General features: G+C 33.2%; 3 protein-coding genes across 5 annotated transcripts; 2 read left to right on the top strand and 1 right to left on the bottom strand.

Annotated features, from left to right (window-relative positions):
- Positions 1-1,048: 1,048 nt before the first annotated feature.
- Positions 1,049-2,927, bottom strand: LOC148212085 (Glutaredoxin family protein). The gene is made up of 2 exons (XM_088122396.1): positions 2,019-2,927; positions 1,049-1,882 (listed from the first exon to the last, which is right to left on the bottom strand). Exons 1-2 carry the CDS (start codon positions 2,584-2,586, stop codon positions 1,230-1,232), a joined length of 1,221 nt encoding a protein of 406 aa, XP_087978522.1. The 5' UTR covers positions 2,587-2,927; the 3' UTR covers positions 1,049-1,229.
- Positions 2,928-11,102: 8,175 nt separating this feature from the next.
- Positions 11,103-13,739, top strand: LOC111006440 (homeobox-leucine zipper protein ATHB-20). The gene is made up of 3 exons (XM_022278389.2): positions 11,103-11,457; positions 11,552-11,934; positions 13,179-13,739. Exons 1-3 carry the CDS (start codon positions 11,334-11,336, stop codon positions 13,575-13,577), a joined length of 906 nt encoding a protein of 301 aa, XP_022134081.1. The 5' UTR covers positions 11,103-11,333; the 3' UTR covers positions 13,578-13,739.
- A 5,077-nt stretch (positions 13,740-18,816) lies between these two features.
- LOC111006369 (Small GTP-binding protein) lies at positions 18,817-23,253 on the top strand. Of its 3 annotated transcripts, none has more exons than XM_022278267.2 (12): positions 18,819-19,249; positions 19,639-20,380; positions 20,682-20,838; positions 20,936-20,990; positions 21,089-21,156; positions 21,240-21,344; positions 21,428-21,499; positions 21,708-21,821; positions 22,173-22,313; positions 22,390-22,449; positions 22,620-22,826; positions 22,923-23,253. In XM_022278267.2, the coding sequence occupies exons 1-11, from the start codon at positions 18,917-18,919 to the stop codon at positions 22,783-22,785; spliced, it is 2,013 nt and encodes a 670-aa protein (XP_022133959.1). In that variant the 5' UTR covers positions 18,819-18,916; the 3' UTR covers positions 22,786-22,826; positions 22,923-23,253. The 3 variants fall into 3 exon arrangements, with proteins under 3 accessions (XP_087979456.1, XP_022133959.1, XP_022133960.1); XM_022278268.2 differs by having other exon boundaries at positions 19,108-19,249; positions 19,626-20,380; XM_088123330.1 differs by lacking the exon at positions 21,708-21,821 and having other exon boundaries at positions 18,817-19,249.
- The last annotated feature ends 1,773 nt before the right edge of the window (positions 23,254-25,026 follow it).

Genomic DNA, 25,026 nt, shown 5'->3' with positions numbered 1-25,026 from the left:
CCATAGCAACTATTATCTTGTTCAGGTGGGGTAGCTTTCTTTCTTTTGTAAATATTTCATAAGACCAAAAGAAAAGTAACAAAAACAACCCACTATCGATTTTGTTGGCTTGCTCTTAAAAATGGGAAAGGTAAAAACTCAACCAATAACTTTTATGAGTTTAACTTTCCAAAAGAAAATAACCTCTTTTTTTTTTGTCAGTTTTGTTCAATCTGAGTATGATCTCGAGGATTGGTTTCAAAATGTGTTACCATCCATAAATTTCTTTCTCGTTTCTTCTTATTTCAATCTCTCTCTTGTGGCTTAAACTAATATACTAGGAATAAAATATTATTATATAGTCCATAAAAACAGGGGGGTATTTGATAATTTGTACGAATCAATTACTTTTTTTTTTTTTGTCTAACATACCCGCTAAATCATCATTTAACTAAGAATTAGTAAGAATTACACAAAATTATAATTTAAAGTTTTAAAAATTAATAAAAGAATTTCAAGTTTTAGATACTAAGCGAATCCAAAATTAAATTAGAATGAGATAAGTATAAAAGAAGTGTTAAAAAAACACTTAGGGAAGAAATCACTAATTAAATATTTATTTTAAAAACATTTTAAAAATGTAATTATGGAATTTTCAAAATTACTCCGGACGGGCAAATAGACCTGGAATAGAAGTTAAAAAATGAGATAGATATTTATCCTTGATAGACTTGATTAACTATATCACTAATAGTCAATGATATGAAATCATATAAAATATAGTAATCTAAATAATCCAATATATTCTCACAATGAAATAATATTATTATCCATTTTGAATATAACCTACATTGTTTGCTTTGATTTTATTAAAATGCCTATACAGATATTGTTCCACGCTTGTATACTCAATTTGCTCCCTCTGGATTCAACACTGTAAAACTAGTAAGATTGTTCGAAGCTCTCCCAATAATAATTTCTCCGTTGCCCCCACTCCTCCATGGTTGAGAGCAAAAACTCAAACGGCAGATAAAAAAAAAAAAAAAAAATCATACCACCACGTAAAAAATAACGTATAACGGTGTTTTTCTTCACACCCGTTGTAATTTTACCTCCAATTTTAAACCTTTAACTCTCCCCCAAACAAACTCAATCCTCTTCACTGTACAACAAACAATTCAACCAAAAGAAGAAGGGAATCCAACCAAAAGCTAGAAATCTAAACCCAAAAAAATCAACCAAGAGAAAAATTAAGAACAACAAATGGGACAACGAATTAGCCCATTCTCATTACAATCTGGACACCGCTGAAATCCACAATCTTCTTCCTTCTCCACATCTTCTTCTTCTTCCTCCATTTCATGGTAAATTTTGCAGCTCCCGGAGCAGGTCTCGCATGGCACAAACCTCACATCTCCACAGGCCTCACAACACCCACAGCCGCCACTCCCTCCGCCGCCTTCTCCGCCGCCCTCCTCCACTTTCTCGCACCGTTCCAGCACCTTCTCCAGGCCCCCTTCTTCGTGCAGTCTCCGAATTTCCTCTGCCCCACCAATGTAGTTTTTTCCAACGAACACTCTCGGCAGTCCGCCGCCATTGAACCCATCTCCGAGCAGCTCCTTCAGCTCCTGCTTGAAACCTGAATCCATGGACACGTCCCGTTCGTCTACTCGAGCTCCCATGGCCTTCAAAATCATCCTCACGTCGCAGCAGTCCTCGTATGTCTTTCTTACCCCTCTTAAGCTCGTGAAGTACACCACAACTTTGTCTCTGCCCTTGGACGGATCGCCGGCCGGTGCTCCGGCCGGTTTTTCGTCCTCTGGTGACCGGAGATGAAATGGGTCGTCTGGTGGAAGCTCCTCCAGTGACCTCCGGAACGAAGATATCACTTCAGGGTCCAAATCTGAAATCCCACATGAAAACAGAGGAATTCTAATCGTCAAAAGAACAATCTCAGACAAAACATTTTCAATTTCGTATTGTAACTTGAGAATTTGAAGATATTGAGATGAATTTTAAAAAAAGAAGGAGATAATTACCCGTGGTTTTGAGCCAGAATGGTTTAGGAGAAGTGGAGGATTCGTTAATTTCCTGCAAATTAGACTTCCCCTGTTCTAACGATTCGCATATCGGAGTTGTACCGACGTCAAACGAGAAGCTCCGGTACCGATTCGTCGGCCGGAAAGGGCTAACGTCGTCGAGCCCTTCCATGACCTCCCAAACATTAATGTTCTCCGGCTCGCCGGGTGGCGTTCTGATCGGAGTTTTGGGAGTAATCTTGGGAATTCTGTCATTAATCATATTGGACCAAGTCTTGGCCTCAATCAGCCCCATGGACGCCTCATTCTTGGTCTCAATACTCTCGCCGTCGATAGCGTCATCGACATCGACGGCGGTGTAAATTTTGTTGTCGAAGTGAATGTTTTCGAGCTTGAGGGAGCCCAATGTGGAGGAAAAGGCAGCGACAACATGGTAGCCATCGGCTGGTTTGGTGGGCTGCGGCGGCGGCGACGGAGGTTGGTGGTCGTGCATCGAGTAGCTCCTCTGAGTCATGGAATTCCGGCAGTGGGGGCATCGTCGCTTCTGCTTGGAGCTGGCACAACCCATGAACAAAATTACCAAATAGAAACAGAGGAAATTGGAGATGAAGATGGAGAAATTATGTGTTGTGTTGAGGAAGAATTTTTGGGGAGAAAAAAGGAGCGATTTCTTGGAGGGTTGTGAGAATTTTCAAGGAAGCCCTGGAAAATTAGAGGCTTGAATTGAGGGCTGAAGAAGAGAAAAGCAGTGGGAATATTGGGATTCAAAGTCAAAGGAAAGGGAATTTTATTTGTATTTATGTTCCAGTTTTGCCCCTGCCCTCAGCCCTCAACCACTTCCAGAGACGTTTTATTGGTCGGAGTCGGCGTCCAACAAACGTGACGGTGACCGGCAGGCGGTAGCCTGTACCCCACGATTTTATTTACTTATTATTATAATCCTTTTTTTTTCTTTTTAGCTTTGACAAAATGGATTTATATTTCTATTCAGTAGTTGATGGAAAGAAAATTAATCATAAGGATTAAAGTAGTTTTTGGTATACAAATATGAGAAAAGCCCGGTAAAAACATTTCTGATCTTGGGTGGAAGGTACTAACAAAAGGAAGTTTTTTAATGTAAATTTTAGAAATTTAAATATAAGATCTAAAAATTTAGAAATTAAAATAGAAGACACGAAAGTGGTGAGATACCATCAAAATTAGTAATGAAGGTTTAATAAGTAAAATAGACCGTTCACACCTTTGAGGCATTGTTTTGGATATCCGAGTTGAGAAAAATTATTCACATTATTGTTGGCCCTCCTCCTAACTCTCGGATGCAACATCAAAACATAATTTTTAACGAAATAATACTTAGTACTTGAATGAGTAGAAGAGAGAAATGCAAAATGAGAGAAAAATAAATAGCTATCAAATTTTTAGTAGTAGTTAGCCAGACGATTCTGGCTCACGAACCATTAACCAAATAATCATTTTTAATTCATCTCTCGTATATATATGGAATAAAATTGTTTGTCACATTATTTCAACCATTCTCAAGTAATTTCTCTCAAACTAAGACAAAATTTTATCATCTCACTAACTAATCCAAGTAATTAATTTCTTCACATATCAAGTAGCTTACCCACTATAGTTGAGTTCAACCCACTTAGGCTAGATGGCTAATTGGTCTCACATGGTTTTGGACTATACAAAGAAGTTGGATTACTTCTCTTGATTTCACTTTCCTCTAAGTATTTGATACTTTGACTCACATACTTCACACGGGTACAATTCTCTTGAAAAATAATTACTTAGGGGATGTCTCATTTCAACAATTATCATCTAGTCAAACGTATATTTAGATGGTAAATTATTTTAAAATTTGAAAATCTCACTCATAAGGTCATAAACTGTGCCAACTATGTCCAAAACTTTTGTCATATCATAAATTACGATAGATATGAATACACTATAGAAAATATTAAGAAGATTGGATTTTCACAATTCGTTAAAATTAGGAATTAGAATTTTTAAATTTAAACTCCCCTCACTCAAACTAAATATACTAGTAAAGAGAAAAAAAAAACCTTTTTCAATATTTTCTATTATTATTCTTCTTCTTCTTCTTTTTTTTTCTTTTCTTTTTTGTTTGTAATTAGTAAATAAACTATTTGTACGTGCGTGCTACTCCCATTAGTCATTGGGCTCAAAACCAGGGAGTATTAGGGAACGGCCGACCTTTAACGACGTAGTTTTATGATCCTCTTTTATTATTTATTTATTTTAATCTGATCCTCTTAAAAATAGGTATTTGTTTATTGACCATGTATAAATAAATATGTACTTATTTGATCCGATTTTTGGGGGCTAAATTAAGATAAATTTGAAATTGAAATATGACAAAAAAAATTATATAAAAAAGAGAGAGCGAGGGTTAGTGGCTTAATGCACGGAATGTCTGTCATGCGTCGCTTTTTACTTAATCTAATTAATTAATTAATTATAATCTAAATATTATTTTTATTTACTTTCATGGAATCCCACTATCTAAAATTATTTTTTAAATTGTATAATTTTGAGGTGGATTCAATTTTCTTTTTCTTCATCGGACGGTTCCTCTCATCTTCACACCCTTCTCGAGGTGACATCACCAATTTTGTCCAATCCAATCATGAGTCCATGACTACAATTTTCGATATTCACATTATTTCGTTTATATTTCTTAAAAGAGGTTACATTAGTAAAACAAAAGAAATGTAAATAAATATTCGTGAATTATATCATCTTAATTTTATGGAATATACTTTTACATTGTATATTTACTTTTACAAATCATTAAGTTACACAAATTTCGATTTTTCTAACCCTTTTCTTACCTATTGATTACATATTGCACGAATTTAGGCTAAACATCTCAAAATTGTTCCAGTGATTAACTTTAATAGTACAAAACATACTATATTTGAAGTTAAATGGTAATTTTTGTCTCTATACTAGTCAATTTTATTCTTATATTTTTAAAAATTAAAATTTAATCTATATATTTTGTTTTTGAATAGTTAGGCATGACTGTTATACGTGATATTTAATGGTGGAGTGCTAAATTTTTTTTTGTTTTTTTTTCTTTGTTTTACTTGATGTACCTTCATTTTCTATGTAGCTATTTCTAATCAAACCATAATTTAATGTTAGGTCTAAGTAAGCAGTCCTTTATCAATTATATGCATTGTTATGTGGCTAAATATTATTGAGGCAACAAATTCCTTTATCTTTCTATAACAATTTTTTTTTTTAATTTTTCACAATTATAATGACTCAAACCACTTACCTCTATTGGAGACCACGAATAACCTTTCAAGGAGGCTATAAGAGGCAAGTTGTTCACGCATTAAAATGGGAAATGGTATATAAAAATGAATGTAGAATTTAAAAATGTGTTACTTGAAAAATAACATAGTAGTATCTAGATTCATTATATCGTGGGGAAAACATTTTTTAATTAGAAATCAGGTGGAATACTTAAAAAGACGTTATTAAGGAATTAAAAAATATATAAAAGATTTATAATGAACCAACCAATCATAGCGAATGGTTTAGGATGATTAATTATGCAGATATATGAAAAGAATTATTGAATTCATTTGAAAAATCAAGGGAGTGGCATTGAATCCTGCACAACTTCTTGGGCCTATCAACATGACCATGGGCCCCGCCTTTTAAGCTGAATTGCATGGCTATATAGCTATGTACAGCCCAAATAGTAGATTAGGCCCACTGGCTTGCCATCGGGCTGAGGCCCAAGATTTTTGAAATTTATATGTATAAAATATCCACTGTATCACAAATTTTGAAGATTTTCTTGGTTTTTTTTTTCTTTTTTCCTTATTCCTTTCATGCAAGCTTATTAGCCATGTGACCAAAAAGATTCATGCATGCATTTGAGATATCAATCATCCGCATTATTTATTTTTAATTTTTATGTTTTTGAGTGCAATCGATATTGCTTTTAAGGAATCATTAAGTTTGTCAATGATATATATGATATATAAAGTCTACAAAAAAGGGAGCAATCAAGGGGTTGTATCTATTGTGTCAAAATCAGGATCCCGAGTTGGCAATATATATATTTATTAATTTCATGCCTTTTGCCAGTGCCACCCCACCCAATGTTTCTCCACACTTTATATTATATAAACAATATGCAAGAAAAATGTCTTGTCAAAATAATTCATGATGGGAGACCCCCTTCCATGAAGAGAGTGTTAAAAGCAACCAAGGTTATAACAATATGGAGAATCATATATAATATAGTTTGTCCATTTTCCTACAAGTACGGATTAAAGTTATCATATAAACCTAAATATCAGCGAGGACCCATTATATTAGTTGTTTGTTAATGTCTATATATTAATTACTCGATCATAATTTTCAGGTTTAACTTATTATAATACATGTCATTTATTCATTTAAAAGATGAATAAAGCTAGCTAGGAGATCGGTGTTCCACCTCAACTCTAAGAATGGTTGGATCTTACGTCATTGGGATAAGCTCTCTGACCTAATGTATTAGTGAATATTCGAATATAAAGGAGAGGTTGGGAATATAATAAATGTGAGTTAATCAAAGAAATGTTATTCAATGCATTTGCCCACAAAGAGAGTTCAATCAAGAGACAAATGGCCTACGATTTCTCCTTGGTGCTTCCAATAATTAGAAAGCAACCAAAATGACTCTTTATCTATATGTGCTACACTTGATATATATAGGATGCTTTCAAATGGTTGTGTAAGAATTTTTAATTACTGTTATTTTTTTTTTCTGTTGCTTCTCCTTGTGCCAAAAAACAAAAAGAGAGAAAAAAAAATCTGAACTAAAATGGAATTAGAGAATTAATTTTACCATTTATCATTTAGACCGTCTCGAACCAAGACCAACCTCTATTATTTATAACTTCTCATATGGTTGTTCTTGTTGGTATTCCTAATATATCCACAATGGTATGATATTATCTGTTTTGGGCATAACTTTCACGACTTTATTTTTTGTTCCACCCAGAAGGTCTCAAACTAATGGAGATAATTGTCCTATCTTATATATCCATAATCATTCCGTACCCTAGCCAACGTGAGACTTTGTTTACAAATCACCTTACAAACCCAATAGTTTAGTTACAAAATGGAGCTTAATATTTACTAATATTTCCACCAATTTAAACAATTGGACATTTAGCATTAAACAAATCAATTTGAATTAAAATAGTATGGACACACACCTAGTTGCATTTACTAGGAATAATTCTATGCATGTATATAAAAAAGTCACTGCCAATTGCCAAAAAGATGCTATATGAAAGCCTGAAAACTCCATCTCTTTGAAAATATAAAGGAAATTCCTTCTCTCATATATATTTAGTTGTTCTTTTCCATCCCTCCTCCATTTCATCAACGGTTGTATGAATTCTTCTCTCCCTTGTATATTGGGGTAAGTGCTAATTGTGTTTAGCTTTACACATGGGAGTATAAGAATTTAAACCTTCAATCTCAAAATAAGGAATAGGTTGTAATTATGTTTAGCTATACTATATTCGTAGAACAAAGAAGAATATAACTCACTATAATTAAAAAATTTTACAAGAGAACCAACTGAAGTGACTTTTTTTTTCCGAAGATCCAAGTTTTTAGGTCCGAGTCCGAGTCCTATGATATCATATTAAACATACTCACAAGTAGCTCAAAAATTTCCTTCTAACTTTAATAAAAAAAGAAAGAAGAGGAAAAAAAAAGAAAAACTCATTATCATGCATTATGATTGGGTGAAGATAGATGGCTTTGCAGGATTGGAAAAGGGACTTAATTTTGTTACCATATGGGCACTAGAAAAAAGAAGTGTTAATTTTTTGTTATTGGCATATCTTTTCTATATTACACACAAATCAAAATGATGGTCAAGTTTGTGATGATATATACAAATCAATGCCTCAACTTTTGATGAATATAATTGCAATGGAGTTTGCATTCCAACAAAACATGATATATGGAAGTTGGTATTGAAAAACAAAACCCCAATTAGCTCTGATTGGCTCATAAGAGTAAAAAAAGAGCTAGAAAGTGGTAGGGGGGAGGACCCCTAATTAAACTATTCCAACTGTTGGAGAATAGAAGAAGCACGTTGTAGTGAAGGGAAGTTTGCACCCAAAGAAAAAGAGAGAGACAAGGCACAAGCACATGGGAACAGGCCAAAGCAAGTGGAGAAGATTCAAAGCATTTTCTTCATCAAAATTCCTCCATATAAAAATTTAAGAGAGAGAGTGGTGCATGGGGAGAGGGAAAGAAGTACGTTTCGATTACGACCAAAGTCCCACATGAGCTAAGATGAAAATAATTATCTCTATTGATACGAGACATTCCAGTGAGACAAAAGTATAGCTATGAATTAAGTTATGTCCTAAACAGACAATATCATATTATTATAGGGAGTGGTGCATTGGAAGAGAGGAAGAAGCATATTGAAAATGTGATCAAAGTTTAAATTGACTAAATAACTCGATGAGAACCATTATCTCCATTGATAGGAGGCCTTTTGGGTGAAATAAAAGACTAAGGATTATGCTCAAAGTAAAAATATTATACTATTGTAGAGAGCTAGATATTTAGAGTACGAGGATACCGTTGTCATTATATACTATATAAGCAACAAAAGAACATGTATAATTGAATCTACGCTTCCCTTCCACGGGGGCAATCCCCTAAACTTGCTGAAACCCACATGTGAGGAGCTTCACTACCATTACCAATGGCATTTTCTAGGACCCACCCTCCCTCTAATTCCCACAAACACTCCATTATAAGTGTTCCCTAACTCCATCCTTTGCCCTTAAATAATCCCCTCTAACCAAATTTTGAACTTTTTGCAAACCAAATCCACAAAACCCTCCAATTGTCATCAAAACTTCCAAGTCTAGTAGAATGGAGAAAGATCATGATTATTGTAACCAATTATTAAGTGGTATAAGTAATTTCTAACACAATATTTTTAATAGGCCGAGAAATTCTTTCATCAATCAATTCCAACAACATATAGATTAGTATTATCATCTCAAAGATTGATAATCCACACTCCACAATCAACTTAAATTTTAGAGTTCCATTGTGATTTCAAGATTTTCTTTTTCTTACGAACATGTGGAATGAGAATTCGAACTTCTTTTCGTTGGAGCATGTTCAAGTTAGCAATTGAGATGATTTTAGTAATGAATGATTAATCAATAATATTTACATTCTTATCATACCAATATTCCTAGCTAGTCAACCCCTAAAGATTTTAACTAATGGATCTTTCAAGTTCAGATCCAGCCATTTTTTCATATAGCTGCTGTTGGATTCCAACTTTTAGGCGGTTATGATGACAAGAGAGCCCCACCAAATGGTATAACACATTAACTTTATGGTATATATTACATTATTTTATAAAATATAACACATGATTAAATAAAAACAGTTTAATTAAGGAGGCTGAAACTAATGATATTAATTAGATGGTAATATGTAAGGGTTGCAGATCCCGAGGTACGTAGCCCTAGATGGGAGAGGATACATAACCAAAATTCTGGAAACGAATGATTATAAATTGATGAATGAAATGTTGGTGCTTTGGATTGATTATGGGGTACCCCAAGTTTCCTCGTCACTCTTAGGGAAGGGGATGGCCCCTTTAAAACTTTAAACTATTTGACTGCAAATGATTGTTTTTTGGGGAGAAATCAGAAGAGAAAACTCACTCTCTTTCTTCCTTCTTCTTTTTTGATCTTTTTTTTTTGGGCGGTTTGCAATTGTTTCGATTTGTGTGCAAATTGGATAGATATTTCTATGATTTGTCAGAGGTTAAATCTTTCATTATTTTATGGCTCAAATCCTGGACCCTCTGCTGCCCACCAACCAATTTTTTTAATCGATCCCTTCCATGTTGATATTTTGCTTTGATTCCTTTTTCTTTTTTCTTTGAATAAACGTAAAAGCAAAAAAGGCATTAACTAGGTATTTCGAGTCTGTTTATATATATATATATATTTTTTTTTTTTTGGACTATTTCACTTAAAAAGATCTCACGTCGAAATGAAAATGAACCTTGTGAAAGTTTATAATATAGGTATCTAAAATCCAATAGTTCACCCAAAATAGATTTGGGTTGAATTGAACCAATTCGGATTTCTTATTATTTTTTAAAACTATTTCTTTTACTCACAAAAAAACTATATATAATTATATTTATTTTAACTTTATTTCATTCAATAATTTTTTATGAATTATTATTTTACCGAAGTTTTTGAAAATCAAAATTTTTTTTGAATGATATTTTTTCACGGTAGACAATATATAAATAAATATTTAAGATATTATCATTTATTTTTCTTTCGTTATACAATATTTTGAATGAGTGATCTGAATAATTTGAACCAATCAAATCAAAATATTTTATGGTTGGATTGAGTTGAATTTATTATTTAATATAGATTCTTTGGATCGAATAAATTTACGAGCAAAACAATTCAATTGGGTTGAGTCTAAAAAATATCTCAACCTAAGAAGGCTCCTACTTGGATAAATTTGAAGGATATATAATTAAATTCAAATTACTATATATAAACTATATAAATTTAAACTTTCTAAATTTATTCTCTTTAATTCCCACATAATTCAAAAATAAATACAAAGCTAAAATGCTTTCCAATCTCAAACCATATATACAAGCCTACTCCCCCGAAAATATTGTTGATATATAAGTTTTTTTGTTCAATAAAATGTATACTTTCATTTATCATCCATATGAATTTAATGACTCTATACTTTCATTTTGTATCCGCAATAAATATAACATGAATGCAAATGAGAGTAAAGAATTTAAATCTATAACTCATAAGAGGAGACATTAATACTCGACTATTTAAGTAAAATTTAGTCCGCTGGGAAGGAAGTTATTCTTTTTGGTTATTTCTTTCCCAGCCATTAATTAATATTCGAGCATATAGCTGACCCAAAGATATATAAAAATATCATCTTATTATATGGTAAGCATGTGACAGGCAAGTTAGAGAAAGAGATCCATATCATGGGATGGGTCCAGGAAAGCTCCCTTCCATGACAAAAATATACAGCAAATTCACACCTCTTTCTTTTTCTCTCTCTACCTAAAATTCGCTGTCTTTCAGTCTCCTCTCTCTGCCCCTTCATCGCTTCCCTCTCTTTCTGCAAACTCTATCATCCCCATGAGAGTGAGAGCCACACCACTTGAAAAAGAACAACAACCATTTTATTAGACTATGCACTGCCATTCCCATGGCCTCCCCCCACTCCCATAGCTTCATGTTCCAATCACGCGCCGCCACGGACCACCAAGACTTCGTTCCGTCCTCCTCCTTCAACGCCATCCCCTCCTGCCCTCCTCACCTCTACTTTCACGGTTCGTCGGTTACATATCCTATAAATGATTAAATTTATCCTAATCAATCAACTTAAATTTTTATTGCGTTTTTTTGTTTGATTGATTTTGGCAGATGGAGTGGTGCCGTTTATGATGAAGAGATCGATGTCGTTTTCGGGAGTGGAGAACGGGTGCGAGGAGGTGAACGGGGAGGAGGGGTTGTCGGACGACGGATCGGCGCTGGGGGAGAAGAAGAAGAGGCTGAATTTGGAGCAGGTGAAGGCTTTGGAGAAGAGCTTTGAGGTGGGGAATAAGCTTGAGCCGGAGAGGAAAATGCAGCTGGCCAAGGCGTTGGGGCTGCAGCCGAGGCAGATTGCTATTTGGTTTCAGAACAGAAGGGCCAGGTGGAAAACGAAGCAATTGGAGAGAGATTACGAGGTGTTGAAGAAACAGTTTGAATCTCTAAAGGCTGACAACGATGTACTTCAAGCTCAAAATTCCAAACTCCATGCACAGGTAAAAACAAAGCATATATAAATTAAAACACCAATTTACTTCATTTTTATTATTATTGCCTCAAATCCATTGCTTTTTTGTTTGTTCCTCTCCTTCCAAATATATCTACCTTAATCACTACATAAAAACTTGATCTTTGAAATATCTTACTCAACTTACTCATGTTTGGATTACGATTTTAATGAAATTTATATAATGTATAGTGTCCAAGTTAAACTTTTTGAGTTTGTATAGTTTATTTTGTTGAGAGGGTAATGATAGGTGACTTTTTTGATGTGGCGTATTTTTATTACATTTAATTGTGCATCGAAAGGTATAGGCTACATAAAAAAAAATAAAATACTGCTTGGACCAACTTTTGTCTTTAGACAACTAAGAAAATAGATGAAAAATAGAGATTTTATCTTCCAAAAAATAATGAGTTGTAAAAAATTTAATGTCATTACGAGAAACAAAGTATTTTCACATAAAAATTTAGCACGAATTCTTGGCGTAGACAAATATTGTTCTAAAGAATAAAACTTGCACTCTACATTGGTAATGGTAGGAGCTTCTACTATTGGTCTATCTTTGTTATGTTTAATGAAAGTGTACCTTCATTCTTAATATTTTTGAACTACTAAAAATAAAATTAGAAATAAGTACAAAAAAGAATAGAGACAAGTTTTATCTTATTTTATTTTTTGAAATAATAGATCTTAAAAATTATCGGTGGAAATTCAAACTTAGAACAAGTGACAAATTTTAGTTTTAGTTTATGAATTTTATGATTTATAAAGCCTTGAGTATAAGAGATGATTTTTAAATTTTAAATTTATATAACATGATCATGTGGAATCGAACTAAAATGAATTTGAATTGGTATAACTCACGACAATTTGTGAAATAATAATTTTAGATAATTAAATAGTCTTAGATGGGTAAATTTACCTCCGTCAAGGAAAAAAAAAGTGTAAATTTATATATATGAAATATAGGGTTAACTTTAAAATCTTGAATCCTAAAAACCTAGCAAGCTTCTCAATTATTCCTATGTATTTAGTAATATTCTTAATCAAATTTAGTTATTTTGTCTATCTATTTCTATTAGTTAATTTTTGTACAAGTTATTTTAAGAATTTCATTTCGATAAAAAAAAAAAATCCTCTCTAAAATTTCTCCAACAATCAACGTTAACAAAAAAAAAATTGTCTCTCTGTCTGTAAATTTCTTATAACAGGAAACCCTTAATTCTTTTTCCACAGTTATTAGCACTAAAAACGAAAGACTCCGGCGAGACGGCAGCCGGCGGCGGCGCCACCCTGAAAAAGGAAAACGAAGGCGGTTGTTGGAGCAGCGACAATAGTTGCGACATCAACCTCGAGATGTCAAGGACACAGCCAATTACGACCAACGGCGGCGGTCGAGGATGCTCCCAGCCGGGCATTAAAGAGCTGTTCCCATCGGCGGCGTCGTTCCGATCCGCCGCCATAACGCAGCTGCTTCAGCAGGGGTCGTCCACAAGATCAGGCGTGGAGCATCACCCGCAGGTGATTCAAGAAGAAAGCTTCTCCCATATGTTCAATGGAATCGAAGAACAACAACAATCTGCAGCAGCTGGGTTTTGGCCATGGACTTCGGATCAAAGCACCCATTTTCATTAATCTTCAATACCTTCACACCTTTTTTTTCCTCTCTTTATAAAACAGTTCAAAATTTTAAAATTTTAATTAGTTCGATCAGTTGTATTATTGGGAATTTGGGATTAATTAATGATTGGGTTTACAAATTAAAATGAAATGATACTACTACTACGCTTTTGATAATTTGATTTTTGGGGTTTTTGTTTTCTTCTTCTTCCATATCCTTTGGTGGGAAAGTGACATATTTTGGTGGGTTGGATCTGATGGCAAAATAGAGAGAGAATAATAGTGAAAGAGAGAACATGTGTGTCTGTGTGTTGTGTGGGTTACTCAGTGGCTTTCCAGCTCTGTGCATGTGGGATGGGCTATGGAGGTTTTTGTTTTTGTTTTTTTTTTTAATTTCTTTTTTAAAAAAGATTCTCTATCTTCTCTTCTTCTTGGAAGTTTTAGTATTTTAAATGCAACTCGTCTTCAGCACTACTAATAGAATTATGTTTAGTTAAAAAATTATAATTCACTTTGTATTGGAATGGATTTTAAGATAGAATTTAGCTTTCATGCAGCAAATTAAACAAAAGAATTATACCTAGTCTTATTTAGTAAATATGGATCCGATCATTAAATTTTTGACATATAAGAGACAAAAATGCATAAAAGAATATATTTTATCTATTTTTTTTAAAAAAAAAAATGTCAAATTTTTAGTAGAAGTCAGAAAAAAAGATAAAGAAAAAGTATGGAACTATGTAAATATCTAAATATTGTTCTAAATATAATATGATCAAAATCTTAGACCTTTCACCTTTAGCTAAAGGTTTGTCTTAGATTTTTCAGTTTTAAAACCAAAAAGAACAAAAAAGGAGAAAAAAAATTAGGGAACCGATAATAAATGGTGTGTCTATACGAAATGCGGTGGGTGAAAATCTTTTAATTTAAGATAATCCATGTACACCTTATAATATGACCACAATATTTAGATACTTGGATAATTTTTTTTTTTTAAGAAGGACGTGGTTAGTTAATTAAGCTATCCTTAGAATAAATCCATTAGGAATGTACCCTAATCAAAGTGGGACTAAATGAAATTTAATAGGTTTACCCAAACTAGAAGTCACTTAGTGAGTTATGGTAAGATCTGGAGTGAAAAGTATTTGACTAATCATTCGTGGTCGTTATGTGAGAAAAACTACTTGACTTATAGGTGCGTACATTATAGCTTCACTGACTAAATTATAGTAGAAGCTAAATGGCATAAATGATGGTTGTTTGTCCCAAACTAAAATAAGCATGAGGTTTTGATGTTTTCAACTTTCATAGGCTACATCTCCCTAGGAAACAACAAATCTCTTTAGTACATGTACACATAAAATGCCATTTAGTTACCAAATTGCCCTTCATTTTTGGCAAATATTTGTTTAAAGATCTTGGACACTCCATTTGATCCGCACTTGAAGTGTTAAACTAATTGATTTATCTATCATTTCTAAAGAAATTAAATTGTGCAAAAAGAGCACCTAGAAACTTCGAGTTTAAATTGAAATATTAATGTTCTTTGTTGATGCTGTTTTCCGATCGAGCTTACATGTGGACGTAGACGACTTGTCGATCTGCTTACAAGTGAACCTGTACAGGGAACAAACACTCCAACGTCCAAGTCAATACGAGCTCAAAAGTTTTAGGTCGTTCTCGGAGAGAATTGCATACCTGGTCTGGGGGCGGAGTGTCCCTTTTATAGGCAGGCGAGGGAGACAAGGCCGTTAGGTTGTTACGACAGGCGGTTACGGTTGTCGGGCTCCCAGGTCGGTGGTCGGATCTGAGGTCGGAGTCCTCAGGTCGGCTAAGTTCATTCCCTCATCTCAGCTCGGTAGTGAATCGTCGAGTGCTAGTGGTTTGTCTGTTATGTTAGCATTGTCCCGAGCTCAGTATACGTTATTACACGTGTCAAGTCGAATTTTTACCACCAACATTCTTACAATCTAAAATATCCATGATTTAATTCTACAATAATTTTCTAATTAGTTTTTCTTTGAGAGAGTTTGATCTAGTTACTCAAAGTTGTTGTATGATCTTGTTAAAGCTTTTATGTGTCAACTCAATATCAAGTAGGAATGAGAGACAAAATCTACTTTAGATTGTAAGAATGTGAATTTGTGATACATATTGCTTTTTCCATTCCCCCTCCCAACTTTTTTTTTTGCCAGTTAATTTTTTTTTGTCAATTTAATTATTTTAAAGCATATTGCCTTAATCTAGTTAATGTTACAATCTGTCTCAATATTTATTAACCCTATATATGAGCTTTTCGTATTTTTCTGTTATATATATTTAATATCATCAATGATTTACATAACCGTGTTTAAATAAAAGTCTAAAACAATCTCATAAAAGAGTTTAATAATGAAAATAATCTCTAAAAATACTATTATATACTAGCTCAACGGTTAAGACATTTCATTTCCTTAGAGGTCGGAGGTTAAATCTTCATCCTAAAATTTGTTGTACTAAAAAAGAAAAGATGATCAATATTTTTTTGTCTATTATTTATCCATTTGAGATGGATTAAGGAGACCGTAGAAAATCGACCTATATGTGAACATATCTTTTTGTAGAATTAATTAATTGAAAAACGTGATATACTAAAGATCTGGATATATAAGGGCACTTTGTTTGTGACTATGGCTACAACAATATCAGGGAAAGTATTGCATTGTATAATTATAGTTGATGCACCACTGTTTTTAATTGTTTAATTTGGAACTCACATGATTAGGGATATTAGTCAACTTAATCAATATTAAAAAATATCTCAACACTTTCCTCCTACTTCATCTAATAAGAGAAATCAAATAGAATTTGAAATTTTATGTTGAGAAAAAAAATTGGGAGAGAAATATACAAGTAGATAAGTATCGCCCTCCAATCAAATAGAGAAAAGAGAAAAAGGATGATATATAACCATCTCTTTTTTGCTGCTTCCTAGTTTTTGGTTGCTATTTTCTAAAAAAAAAAAGCCTCGGAAGAATGTCAAAATAGACTCGAAATGTCATCAATCTATCAGTTATGGACTATATATCACTGATAGACGTCAATCAATAAAGACATCAATGACAGATCACGTTTGATAGTAACTATATAGTAATATATTATATATCCACTCAATCAGTTCGATTAATGATAGACATTTATCACTGATAGTAATAGACGTCAATCGTTTATATATTCTATCACTAACCAATCCACTAATATAATTTATCTAATAGTTATCCAGAAGTGATATAATCTACCTTTAAATGAATGATATACGTGTAAAAATGAAATTGTATAAAAATATATAAATAGGAAGGCACAAAATTTTAAAAATTGCTATATTTGTAAGATGGTACTCTTGTTGCTATATACGTAAACATGACCATTTAAATTACTACCCATTAAAATTTTCCATCTTTTGGTCTTTACTTGATTTTTAAAAAATTGATGTAAAAATGTTTATGGTACCATAGAGATACCTGGGTACAGCGTATATGACATGTGATATTTTATTTCTTCAAAATTTAAAAATGAAATAGAAATTAATATAGATTATAAATCACGTGACAATGTCTTTTTTCATATATATATTATAGGAAGAAACAATTTCAGGCTAATATTGCGTCTATTTTAGTTTTTGAATCTTTTGATAAAATTAGTTATGTCCTTTTTGAGCCTATTATATTATGTTTTTACTTCATTTCTATTGTTAATACTATTAATATAATACTAACATGCTACATTCTCATTAACTAACAAAAATATATTTCAACTAGTTAAAATATATATCACCGACCAAAAGGTCGAAATTTTGAATCCCCACTTCTATATATTGTCAACTAAAGGAAAAAAGTCAAACAAATTATTTGTTGTCACATCATGATGCTAACTAACTGAAATATATATATATTAGATTATGCTACTTTAAACTATTGATCAAGCTATTTGGCCATTAAACTCTATGATGACCACTTGAATAAGAATTAATTTCCTACGTGAGGTTTAGTTGAAAAAAATTGTGTGTAAATATCTCTACGGTGTCCATGGTTAAAAGATATTGGCATCTCAAAAGAATTGTTGAAATAAAAATGAGCAATTTTGAATGTGATTGTAATGCCACAAGAATGAAGCCAAAAGGTGAAATCCCTTTCAATGTGGCGCATTGAGGTGTCGTGGTTTTTGTTTGGCTAATAATTTGAAGTCATTTTGATGTGGTCATGGCCGTGGGGTACTCCAACTGAGACCACTCACCCAGCCCACCACTCTTATTTTTTTAACTTATTATGGAGAATTTCTTATTCATGTTGAGCCAAAATTTATCCCTCTTTAACTCTAACTTGGTCTCTCTCTCAAATATATACATCATTTTCTATATCCCCTTCGTTTTCTATGCTTCCAAATTTTCAATTGGATTCATATTCATCGATGACGAGATTCAAGGGATAACATATATATCGAATAATTATCACATGATATGATCTTTTAACATAAGCCTAACACTATAGTTGAAAAGACAACTTTCTTTTGTTTTTTATGTCATCCCTCCCTGTTTCATCTCTCCTATTTCTTTTATGTTTTCTCCTGCTTAATTTAGAAACCTACATGCTGCTACAGTATTATACAAGAAAATTTCTCACTTGATAAGATATCACCTACAATTGAGGGGAGAGGCCAATTCATATGTCATGTCACAATTCTATTATTCAATCTCAATGATGTTATTGACCAGAGATTCCATTGAAAATTTTTGAAACATTAGAGGTGAAATTGAAAATTGATACATACTTCAAGAGACTAAATGGTATGTTTAACTTTTTATTTATTTAGAATCCATCAAGTAGTACTTTTGTTTGTATTTTTCTTTTTCGTTTAGAAAACAAAAACATGTGTAATAACAATTTATTGTTTAATCCTTGAATAAGACAATGAGACATGTTGTTCTCTACCTCTTTCTTTTTTTGTTAAATTAAACTTTGCTTTGCTAATTAATTTTTTTTTAATTTTTTTGTATATGGTATGGCTTAGTTATGATGCCTAACTATGTATGGGAGCGGAGTGAACTGCACAGATTGTAGCATATATGAGAAGCAATGGGCTCGGCCCAGTACACAAGACTTGGGCCGTGGGCCGTGGGCTGCAGTATTTACTAAACGGACCCATCTACTAGGCCATTTAATGAATTCCTCCGCCCTAAATAACACTGTGCCCATACGACGTCGTCTTCTTCACGTACAACTCTCAAGCTCGAGCTTCATCATCGTCCTATGTTCTGACTTCACATCGCACGCTCCTGGTTCGGGACCTTCGGGTTCGACAGCTCCAAAACCCCAAAAATGGTTTTTCTGAGAAAAGCGTCGCAAAACGTAAGACCTAAATGCTTCCATCTATGGCGAACTTCCTCTGTTTCTAGAGGCAGTATTACAAATTCAACGCGTTTTCCTCCTCGTTTCGCTTTGAGCCAAGCATTTTGCTCTCCTTCTCGACAAAACAACAAAGAAGTTGGTAATGCTATAGATTTGACGCAGTACCCTCCCGAGCGGATTAGAAACTTTTCTATAATCGCACATGTGGATCACGGTAAGTCTACACTCGCTGATCGGCTCTTGGAGCTCACTGGTACTATTAAGCGAGGCCATGGTCAGCCCCAATACCTCGACAAATTGCAGGTTCGTTGGCCTTGTTCAGCGCCATTATTCAATTATGGTTACTTCGTATTCTTTCATATGGTCCTGAACTATTACAGAACACAATTACGTTTGTTCTACGATATGGGTTTAAACTGCCAAGATATCTATATTGTCTAATTAACTATAAAAAACTTAAGTTTGACAGTGTCGTCATTTGCTAATTTTCTTCATGATAGCGCTGAAAGCATTCTTGTAGATCTTGTTCTATTCTCCTTGAAGTCTTTGTTTAACTCAGCATGGATATTTTTTCTTTTCTTAGACGGATAATTTGCCTTCTTTGGCTTCTGTCATCTTATGCTGTAAAATTGATTGCCTTATTGGGTTTTCATTTTTTTTTTGTTTTAACTTGATGAAGCACAATTATTTAGGTGGAGAGGGAGAGGGGAATTACTGTTAAAGCTCAGACTGCAACCATGTTTCACAAGTATAGTCGTGCTGGTGACAACGCCAGTGATCAGCCTCCTTTCTTGATTAACCTTATTGACACACCTGGCCATGTTGATTTCAGCTATGAAGTATCAAGATCCTTAGCAGCTTGCCAGGGTGCCCTTTTGGTTGTGGATGCTGCCCAAGGTGTTCAAGCACAAACAGTGGCTAATTTCTATCTTGCTTTTGAATCTAATTTAGCGATCATACCAGTTATTAACAAAATTGACCAGCCAACTGCTGATCCTGATCGTGTTAGAGCTCAACTAAAATCTATGTTTGATCTTGAACCTGCACATGCTCTGTTGACATCCGCCAAAACAGGGAAAGGTCTTGAGCATGTCCTTCCTGCCATCATAGAGCGCATACCCCCACCTCCTGGAAAGAACTCTTCACCTTTGCGAATGCTTTTATTAGATTCATACTATGATGAATACAAGGGAGTGATATGCCATGTTGCTGTTGTTGATGGTACGCTGCGTAAGGGGGATAAGATTTCTTCTGCAGCCACTGGCCAAGCTTATGAAGTCTTGGATGTTGGGATCATGCATCCCGAGCTTACCAGTACAGGAATTCTTCTTACTGGTCAAGTGGGCTATGTTGTGAGTGGAATGCGTTCTACTAAAGAGGCACGAATTGGGGATACACTCTATCAGAGTAAAACTGTTGTGGAACCCCTTCCTGGTAAATTCTCATTCGCCTTTTCAAAATGTTCTAGATCTCTTTTTTCATTCCCAATGAGACGTATGTGTCAAAAATGAAGTTTCTGCAATGGCTTTACGATTTTTTTTTGGTTATAAGGAGTTTTGATCCTTTCTAACTGATGCCAGTTATTCAGATAAACACATGGGATATATTTAGTGAACACAATATTTCAGTAAACTTCTTTTCTTTTGCTATTTTGGTGCATGCCATGGGCCATGGGCCATGGGCTGGCTCTTTCATTTGCTTCCCTCTTATTGATATTTTGTTTTTCTTCTTGTAGGTTTTAAGCCTGTAAAACACATGGTTTTCTCTGGTCTATATCCAGCTGACGGATCTGATTTTGATGCACTCAACCATGCAATAGAGAGACTTACATGTAATGATGCCAGTGTCTCTGTTGCTAAGGAGACGAGCACAGCATTAGGGCTTGGTTTTAGGTTGGCTTCCGCTGACTTGATTTCTATCGCTACCAAAATGCATTTATATCAGCTTTATTTGTCATATACGTGAACCCTGATTGAGCCCTATACACAGGTGTGGTTTCTTAGGATTACTTCACATGGATGTTTTTCATCAGCGGCTTGAACAGGTTGGTTTTTTTTATTCATTATTAACATATATGACAGATAAAATATAAGCCTATTTTTGTCATCAGATATTGATAATCCATGTTGCTGTATATGACAGGAGTATGGAGCTCATGTTATTTCTACTGTTCCAACAGTGCCCTATATTTTTGAGTATTCTGATGGAAGGTTATCTCAGTGTTTTCCTTTTCTCTATGTTTCACATTCTTTCTTTACCAAGAGCTAAATTAGTATTTTCCTCCTCTTTTAAGCAAAGCACAAGTTCAAAACCCTGCTGCATTGCCATCAAATCCCAAGAAGCGAGTGACTGCTGGATGGGAACCTACAGTGTTGGCTACAATTATCATTCCTAGTGAGTAAGCTCTCATACACTTTTCTATTCTTCTTCCTCTTTAGTTTTCACATTAAGTCATTCAAAAGTATCTCTTTTTTACTACAGATATGTTGGATCTGTTATTACACTTTGTTCTGAACGGAGGGGTCAACAATTAGAGTACTCATTCATTGATAGGTAACAAAGAACTAAAAGAGTTTACTTCTTGTAGCATCGCAATATCATTTTTTTCTTCTGCTACCTTGTTAATGCTAATCCGGGCATCGTGAATGATTTGTTACTTGTAATTTATTATGGATATGAAATTGGTATCTTATTTTGTTTATGTGTCGCTCTTGATGGCCAATCATTTAATATACTAATTCTTTCAAGTTTTGTCCTGCAGTCAAAGGGCATTTATGAAATATCGTTTACCTTTAAGGGAAATTGTTGTTGACTTTTACAATGAATTAAAGAGTATAACATCGGGGTATGCATCATTTGATTACGAGGATTCAGAGTAAGCTTCCTGTCCTCTCTATTCAACTCCATTTGTAAGTCTTGGCTCTTGAAACTCCTCGGCGGAGTCTTTTGTGCATGCACATAATGAAAGATGGTTAATTGTTGTAATTTTTCAAATGATCTTATTATTTAACACTGGTTCATGGTCAAATGTCTCTAGCTAATATGTATTCTCAGTTCTGTGGAAAGCCTGATGCGTAAGAAAGTAGTTTCTAAACAAAAATTATCATTATTATAGGCTTTTCTTAGGTGGCTGTATGACATGATAAGTTTTGCAAGGTTAGGTAATATGATTTTATTCGGAATTGCATATTCCATATAACGATGAATTGATGGGTGCGATTACCAGGTACCAACAAGCTGACTTGGTGAAATTGGATATCCTATTGAATGGGCAGCCAGTTGATGCAATGGCAACGATTGTTCACAATTTGAAGGCACAAAGGGTCGGACGTGAATTGGTGGATAAACTGAAGAAATTCATTGACAGGTGACAGGACTGAAATTTATTTATTTTCTTTTTCCTATTCTTGTTTTATGACATGAGCTGTTTGTATGCTGAACAGGCAAATGTTTGAGATAACAATACAAGCTGCGATCGGATCTAAGATTATTGCAAGAGAAACGTAATGCCTTATTTTACATACTTATTTTCTCTAGCATGTTTTTTACTTGGATATTTATTACATATTCGAAAACTGAGTGCCCCAAAATCTCGTGGCCAAACTATTTCAATTACTGATTGGGTATCCTTCAATTTTCATTGTGAGACTGAACTTATTTATGTTAATTTTAGGATCTCGGCTATGAGGAAAAATGTTCTAGCAAAGTGTTATGGTGGGGACGCTACTCGAAAGAGGAAGCTGTTGGAGAAACAAAAGGAAGGGAAAAAACGAATGAAACGTGTTGGATCTGTCGATATACCTCAAGAAGCATTTCATGAAATTCTGAAGGTCTCATAGGGGAAAAATCAGTATAAATTATCAAACCATACTCGTTACAGGTACTGTTCTCATTTATCCACATGATTTTCACCTGTTATAGTCATGACGATTAAGTTTCTGATATTTCAATGGCAATTTGTTCAATAACATTTCAGTGCAAGAAATTGGAAGCTTGAAAAGAAGAATAGTGCAAGAGAAAGAAGTGTATATCTTATGCTTTAGCTTGAAGAGACCTCCAATTCCGCTGTCAAAACAAAAGTCATACTCATCCGAAATGTGTAGATGCTAAAGTGAGGAGATTATCAGTGTAATAAGGTTAATTTTGAATGGAGACATGCGTTTCAGAGAAGCATTTTATTATTATTTGTTTTTCCTCCACCTCGTATGCTGTGGGCTGATTCATACAAATATCAGAAAATTTGAGATGTCTTGATTTGATTTGAACGCGAGCCATGGCCTTTATTCATTACATCAGATGTTATTTGACCTTTGTTTTTCTGCAGACTTCATTCTCTTGGCTTTAGTTATAGTCTTTTGAATCCAACACCTCTAGATTCGAATTATCAATCAAATAATAACACTTATTTACTATCAAATTCCATGTAAATCATTCCAAAGATGTTCATTCTCTCTCTTTTCAAACAATTTTAAAATTTTAATTAAAATAAACATTCAGTTAGATTTTTTTCCAAAGTGTAGCAATGAAATACCTACATAAGGTTGAGTAAATAATTAAAATTTATATACATAAAATAAGAAAGATTAAACGTTAATAAAGTTCTTTTATTGATAATATTAATCCATCAAATTTTAAAATTTTTCTTAAAAGGTCTTTTTGCAATTTTGACAAAAGGGCATAATGGTAATTTTCTAAAACAACTTTTTTTATTCAAAATTTTTAAATAAAATTGTTTAAGGTGTATTTTTATGTGATCAGATTCAACAAGAAATTAAACAAATAAGTAAAATAGCATAAAAATTCATTTTTAAAAAGAATAACAACTTAATTTTTCTAAAATGTTTTGAAGGAATTACGAATCAAATAACCATACTTATATACTAACATGTTTACTTTTCATTCCATGGAAAATTATTCCAATATCTTTCATTCTCTTTCTTTTAAAATATTTTTAAATTTTGATTTAAAATAAACATTTTAATGAGTAGATTTTTTAAGCAAAAAGTAGCAATGAAATATCTAAGATTGAGTAAATATTCAAAATTTATATACATGAATTAACAAAAATTAAAAGTTCATAAAGCTTTTTTATTGGTAACATCAATCCATCAATAAATTGCATAAATTTTGAACAACGGCAAGAAAAATTTTAATGGATAGTACGGATTTTAAAAATCACTCAGGAAAATTTTAAAATTTGTTGAGAAAGATATTTTTGTAAGTTTGGAGCAAGGACGTAATTGTAAATTTTCAAAAAACTTATTTCCTACGAAAATCGTTTAGTGTCTATTTTTATGTAAAGTTGGTTCGATAAAAAATCAATAGAGAAGTCAAGTACATTTTTGGTCAGAGACCATTTATAATTATTTCTTTTAAGGATCAAAAGTGTTCATTTTAAAACTTCAAGGACCAAGTTGACATCTACTTTAAATCGTGTTCATGAGACGAATTAGACACCTATCTCAAACCTCAATGCCAAAATTGTTCATTTTGAAACTTCAGAGATCAGGTAGACACCTACCCAAACCTTAGGATCAAAACTGTACTTTGTCAAAAAAAAAAAAAAGAGAAGTCAAGTAACATATCGAAACTTATTTCTATCAATGAAGTATCGACAAGGTTGAATAAATATTTACAATGGGTTGATATAAACTTAATTTTGTAAAAAAAGAAATAATAATAATAAATCAATAAATCAATAGTATGTTTTTTTTAGTACAACATGTGAGGGCGGGAGAATCAAACTTACAACCTCATGGTTGAAATTATATGTCAAATACCACTGAACTATGCTCGTTTTGGTAAATCAATAGTACGTTGGAGCATATATAAGTTGTTTAATTATAAAAGTATTTCAACTTTATTTTTCAGAAAAAAATAATATATATATATATATATATATATATAATAATTATGTGCTTGATGTGTGAAAACTTTTACGTACCAAATATGGCAACCTACTTATCAAAGATAAAAGTTATAATTATATGAAATTTATAAATGACTATTTATGAAAGTTCGTATTTTCCTTTAAAGTTCTTCCTTTATATCTTTGGATAGTGGTTTGGAGAAAAGTGAAC

This window comes from Momordica charantia (genome assembly GCF_013281855.1).
Source record: "Momordica charantia cultivar OHB3-1 chromosome 4 unlocalized genomic scaffold, Mcharantia_2.0 BLBB01000004.1, whole genome shotgun sequence".
In the NCBI taxonomy this organism is placed as follows: Eukaryota; Viridiplantae; Streptophyta; class Magnoliopsida; order Cucurbitales; family Cucurbitaceae; genus Momordica; species Momordica charantia.
The sequence above is the reverse complement of the archived record's forward strand: the minus strand, read 5'-3'. Positions and strand labels throughout refer to the sequence as shown.